General features: G+C 39.0%; 1 protein-coding gene across 1 annotated transcript in view; it reads left to right on the forward strand.

The window, feature by feature from the left end:
• The window catches only part of svild (supervillin d), a 52,934-nt gene that overhangs the window by 22,765 nt on the left and 23,631 nt on the right, over window positions 1-6,538 (forward strand). Inside the window, exons 4-5 of the mRNA XM_024285039.2 lie at window positions 1,396-1,454; window positions 4,819-4,904. Coding sequence (XP_024140807.1) covers window positions 1,396-1,454; window positions 4,819-4,904 — 145 coding nt within the window. The remainder of the gene's footprint in view (window positions 1-1,395; window positions 1,455-4,818; window positions 4,905-6,538) is intronic.

The following is a 6,538-nucleotide window of genomic DNA, read 5'->3' on the forward strand; positions in this document are numbered from 1 at the left end:
TTCCATACATAACAATTGCAATTTTAGACTGCAAAAAAGCTTTGATAAAAAAAAAAGCATAAAAAACATTATTTTTGTCATATGCAATGAACACACCAAGCACGACACGGGTTCAAAAACACAATTAAGAGGCAAATTTTCACAATAAATTGTCACTACCCAATACTAGTGCAAATATTCACAGTTTGACGAGTCTTAATGTTGACATATTGAACCTCGAATATGAATTTCTCCTTCATGATCAATTTACAAACTTTGCATTTTTGTGTTTTGAATAGGAAACCTCCCAGTCTGAGTCTCTGATTGGTCAAAGTTAAACTGATTGAACTTTTGACATGCATTAGCTGCACAATTTAAACACAGAGGCAGAAAACTGACTCAAAAGTTTCCATAGAGTGTGTGAACTAGAGAGTTTTGAACATGGAAGCCTGAAATATGTCTATCCGCGCGTTTAGACTTTTTTCATTGGGAGTGGTTACTTGAAAAGTATATGGTGCGAACGTAGCATAAAAAATTTTAATAGACGTTGAACTTTTTCCTGCTCTGCCTCCTAAAAACAACTTGCACTTCAAATGATTGAGTTTGCTTGTACAAATAAAGCATTTATTTAAATGCAACTGTATAATTTAAGTTCAAAAGGTAACAAAAAATGTCAGATTTCTGGAGTAGTTAAGCATGTATCTTGCTTCTACTATTGCTTCTTTTAGGATTTTATATATTGATTTAACTTAAAAGTTGGTAAGGAAATGGGAGATCTGTGGATGTAAAGATACAGCTGATTGATGTTCTGGTGTGACATTAAGTTCTAGTTTGGGAAAAGAAAGAAGAAATAAAAGAAACCGTCTCTCAATGTTCTTCCAATAAATTCTCATCTTAAATGACCAGTCATGTAAAACGGATGCAGACACTTAGAGTGAACTTTTTGCTCAAGTGGATCTTTTTTTCCATCTCTTGGCTTTTTTTTCCCTTTCGTTCTGACCTCTGTGGTTGGTGATGATGCTGTCCATATAAAAGTCTTGGAAGGAGCTCAAAATTACGAGTGCTGTCTGAGTGGAGTCATGAGGCTGTAATCCCCAGCGTTTCATCATTTGGACTAAATCATGCTGTATGAACAGCAGGAGAATTGAGGAGCATAAATCAGAACGTAACTGGATTTTTTTTCTCCTTCCTTTTAGTTTATTAAAGATATATTGCTTTTAGGCAGAAATAGAGGGGTGGATTTTTGGTATTTGATTTTGTGATAAAATTGTCAACTTTTAATTTGAAAATTCTCCTTTAAATCTTTCTATTCTTCTTGTTTTATGAGCATGACTTCCACTTGACCACAAACTGTGTTTGTTACTTTCACTATTGGTAGTTCTGATTTTTTTATTCTCTTTTTTTTAATTGTTCCAGCTGATGAGAAGCCGGTAGAGACTGCCAAGAAGAATGCAACATTCAAGTCCGATGTTAAGGTATTTTTAGTTTTTATCTTTACTCTTTGAAAAGCTTTGGGACAATTTGATTTAAATTTGAGGATTAAACCTCCCTTTAGTGCCCAAAAAACAAAATTTCCTTATCTAAACTTGTTTCCAGTAAGCCTTGGCTTGTAGTTTAGATAAAGTCAAATCTAATTTAGAGTTTGACTTAGAAAATGAGATCAAGTTGGTGTAAAATCCTCCCGAGAGGGGAACGCTTTCACCTCAAATGCATCACACTCAATATTTTCATTATCTTGTAGTTTAAAAGTTTTGTTTTACAGCGTCACTTTTTCCGAAAATAAAAATAAAAAATACACTTTAAATTATTTAATTCAGTGAATTAAAGAGGATGTTGTACATTCTTCACTTCCAAATTAGAGTCCTTAATTAGAAATGCTTGTAGAAACTTGTGAAGAAACGTTCGTGGAACACAAATATTTTGAGCAAAAAAGCCTAAAACAAAAATATATATGTGCTTCAATGGATTTTTATCGACTTTTCTAAGAGCACTGTGACCATAGCCTTGTAGAAAATCTTTATTTTATCCTCAGGATCTACGAAAGTCACATATTTAGTTAAAGCTTGTGTTTTTATTTCCAGTAGTTTTCAAGTTTGAACAAAACAGCCGCTTCCTTCTCATCTTACGGTTATCCCTCGGTCGTTGAGACTTGTACCGATCAATCATATTCATCTGCATGACGGCACAAATCCTCTCTTCCACACTTGATCACACAGATTTCCTGGGAACATTGCAGTTGGTCAAGATCTCTACAATGTGCACGCAATTATTTTCATTTCACTTTTCTGAAATTACTCGCTGCCTTTTCCAGTGCAGCTGGTGCTCGCTTCAAGTCTTCCCTGAAAATTTGCTCCATTACCGACAAATTGAGCCGTTGGTTGCAGAACGGAGCTTTCCCGCACCTGGGTGGAAGCCCGGCCAAAGCTTGAACTCACGCGGTCGCTGGAGGTCATAAAACTGTTGTGGGAAGATTTCTTTTTTTTAATTAAAAGATAAGCTCAGGAACTGAAAACTTGAGAATGTCCCTGCTCTTACGAGGGGTCTTCTTGAGGGAACTTCAAAAATGAACCTTGAAAGCGGGTTTTCCCAGGCTGCTACAGTTTCAGAAGTGGTTGGGTTTCATTATGTTTGATGTAAATAGCCGTTCAGTTTGGCTTTTGCACACCAGGAGGAATGCCAAACTCTGGCGAGTGAACCCAGATGGTTACACGTTGCTCCAACCAAGAAAAGGATTCCCTAAAAGAACAGTTTGTCTATCTGTTGTTATTTCTGACTTCGAATGTTATTTTAGGGCATCTCATCTGCTTGTCAACGCCATAGATGAACAGCACTTCTCTGTCTTCACATTACCATTTATCCTTCATTTTTGTCTCCACACAGCCAGTGGAGACGAGTGACGTTATTGTAGGTTTGCTGTCCAGCACAGATGGAGACAATGAAATGTAGATGTGGAAACTTTGGGGGAGAAACAGCTGTTTTGCTGTGAATTCCCTGACTAAAGTTCACGAATTAAAAAAAAAATGTCGTGGGCGTTTTTAATCCTGCTGGAAGAAAAAAATATTGAATCCCTCAAATGTCTGAGTCTAGCTGAATTAGCAAAGTTGCGCAATTGCTGTAAAAGGTTTTATAAGGCAACAAAGGAAAAAAAGATGAGCAAAAACGGTCTTGCTGTTTATTTACTTTTTTCAGTGCAATTTTGCACACCACGTTCTTCTCTCTTCTCTCCGCCATGTTCTGCATCCTAATTGGCTGTCAATCAATTTCTTGGCACCATGTCTTCTTACATCCAGTTGTCCACAGTTGCCTAAATCTTTGATCTGAGCAAATCTTTGTGTTCATTCTATGGAACTGGGCTTATTTTTTTATACTAACTGGTGTGCACTAGTTAGTTTCCGGTGCACACCAGTTAGTGTCTTGTGCGCACCGGTTAGCATCTGGTTCGCATCAGTTAGTGTCACGTGCGCACCAGTTACTTTCTGGGACACCTGTTAGTATCCGGTGCGTACCATTTAGTATCTACCTCTCCCCAATTAGCTTCCAGCACCCCACTTAGTATCTACCGCACACCAATTTGCAACTTGTGCTCACTAGTAACCATCCGGTGTGCAGCAATTTGCATCTGGTGCTCACCAGTTAGTATCTGGTGTGCACCAGTTAGTATCCGGCTCTCACCAGTTAGCATTCAGCAAGCACCTGTTAGAATCCATTGCTCACCAGTTAGCATCCGGCGCTCACCAGTTAGCATAGGATGCTCACCAGTTAGCATAGGGTGCTCACCAGTTAGCCTCCTGTGCTCACCAGTTAGCATCTGGCTCTCACCAGTTAGCATTCAGCAAGCATCTGTTAGAATCCGGTGCTCACCAGTTAGCATTCAGCAAGCATCTGTTAGAATCCGGTGCTCACCAGTTAGCATCCGGCTCTCACCAGTTGCATTCAGCAAGCACCTGTTAGAATCCATTGCTCACCAGTTAGCATCCGGTGCTCACCAGTTAGCATCCGGCGCTCACCAGTTAGCATAGGGCGCCCACCCGTTAGCATCCGGCGCTCACCAGTTAGCATAAGGCGCTCACATTTTAGCATAGGGTGCTCACTAGTTAGCATCCAGTGCTCACCAGTGAGCATAGGGTGCTTACCAGTTAGCATCCGATGCTCACCAGTTAGCATCCGGCGCTCACCAGTTAGCATAGAGTGCCTACATGTTAGCATAGGGTGCTCACCTGTTAGCATCCGGCGCTCACCAGTTAGCATAAGGCGCTCACATTTTAGCATAGGGTGCTCACTAGTGACCATAGGGTGCTTACCAGTTAGCATCCGATGCTCACCAGTTAGCATCCGGCGCTCACCAGTTAGCGTAGAGTGCCTACATGTTAGCATAGGGTGCTCACCAGTTAGGATCCGTTGTTCACCAGTTAGTAACTTGAATTTTATTTTTTTATTTATTTATTTTTTTAACTGGAGTTGCAAATGTATAAAACAATGGTCTTTTTTCCTAAAATATGGAGAAAAAAAATATGTTTTTTACACTTTCCAGCAAGAGGAACTCTACCCGACGGAGCACAATCTGGCACAGCGGAGGGTCTACTATTAAATGCTCATGAATTTTATCCCCCAACTGCTTTCCAGCAATTTATATTTTCTGGCTCGCAGTCTCACGTTGGAGCACCGACCTTTGGGCTGCAGGAGCGCTGCTGGAGTCGACGGCTGCTTAAGTGAAGGGGTGGAGCCCTATTTGTTCATACACTTCCTTAATCACCACATTGTTTACAGCCGTGCAAGACTTCAGCAGAATTTCCTTCAAGTGTGAAGCCTAATCCACAGCTGACCTATCTCTACTTGTAGGAACAGGAGAGACTGGAGGATGGAAACGAACGTCTGCAGGATAAATTAAAGCCGTTTACCAGAGACGAAAAGGAAACTTCCACTAGGTAAGCAACTCTGTTTCTGTTTTGTACCCAGAATGTCTTCAGTCTGTCTCAAACTGTTTCACATTTGCTGAAATTTCTTGACACCACCAAACCCCAATCAATTAGAAAGATCCACATCAAAACTCGCCGAAACCCAAAAACTGCAGACCGGGCCGACGTAATGGAACACTCAGATAATTATAGATCAATTGAAAGGCTGCTGAATGCTGTAAACTGCTGAACCAGATAAACCTGCAGAGCTTGCACACCACTCTTAATTCATGCACACATGAGCACAAATGAGGGAGGCATGTATTCAACTTCTACATGTGTATTTATCCGTCAGATTTTGTGCATTACTCACATTTAATCCAGTCCTTCCCGTCTGCTTGTGGATCGAATTAACCTTTAAAATTGAATTCAGAGTCTTTGAAATTCCTGCCACGATTCCTGTCTGGATTTTGTCTCTGAAATGAACAGCAAAACTTTGAAGGCAACACTCATTTTTAAGTGCTTACCACAGAAAAAGTAACAAAAAATGTCAAATGTGTTGCTCAAACAATAAGAAGCAGTCTGTCGAGAGGAAAAATCTCTTATGATTCATAATCAAGATCACATAGGAGCTCCTGGCACTGCTTCAATCCTTTGAATCTGATGCTGAAAGGCTTTCTGCCATCCATTAGCTGGGCTGTATGGAAACATTAGAGCACTTTATGGATGCACATGTGAATTGTTTCATGATGTAAAGAGTTTTGAATGGTCAGCAAGTAAATAAAAAAAGCTCTTATATATATAATCCATTTACTTCTGACATATATTACAAAGTATCTGTTATCACTCAACCGGAACTAAATGTATTTTATTTTTATTCTATTGTGGAACATCAGACAACAATTCTGTTCAAAGACCCATTCCAATAATAAATCTCTTTTTAACTCATTTTCACCATCTGATGTCTGGAAGTAAAAGCTATAAAAAGTATCTGAACGCGTTACTGTGTACTGACAACATTCTTCAACTTTGTACAGCAAAAGTCTGTACCAAGTTTTACATATTGCAGCTTGAAGTATCTTAATTGTCTGGTCTAAGATACATTTTATTTTTTCTCTCAAGGTTTAGTCAAGTAATGTTCATGTCTTCTGGATAATTGACAGCTTATGCTATAAAATTCCATTTTAATACATATATTTTTTTTACAGTAAAGCAAAAGTTGTAATATAAATTGTGCAATATTTTTTTAAGATTCTCTCCAATTAAAGTCATGTTTTTTCTTACAAGTAAATTTCTGATGAACTTCTGCCACCCTGCAGAAACTATGTCCTTGTAAACGACAACGATTTTTTTTTTTTTTCTGGCTAAAAATAGCATAATCATAATTAAAAGACTACTGGGATCACTTATCACAAGGTACCGGTTATTGGAGTGGGGTCTTTAAAGGACTGATGATACATGTGAATATGAGATGGAAAAAATACATATACTTGGTTTCAAAGTTTCTTATTTCTATAAAATCCTCAGTGGGTATTAATATCCTCCTTACGGAGCCTCAAAAGCAGGAGTGTTAAACTCCAGTCATCGAGGGCCGCAGTGTCTGCATGATTTCCAGATATTTAAGCCTTTGGTGACTTATTACCTGGTTCAGGTGTGTCCAGCCA

Source organism: Oryzias melastigma, linkage group LG19 (genome assembly GCF_002922805.2).
Source record: "Oryzias melastigma strain HK-1 linkage group LG19, ASM292280v2, whole genome shotgun sequence".
NCBI classification, from domain to species: domain Eukaryota; kingdom Metazoa; phylum Chordata; class Actinopteri; order Beloniformes; family Adrianichthyidae; genus Oryzias; species Oryzias melastigma.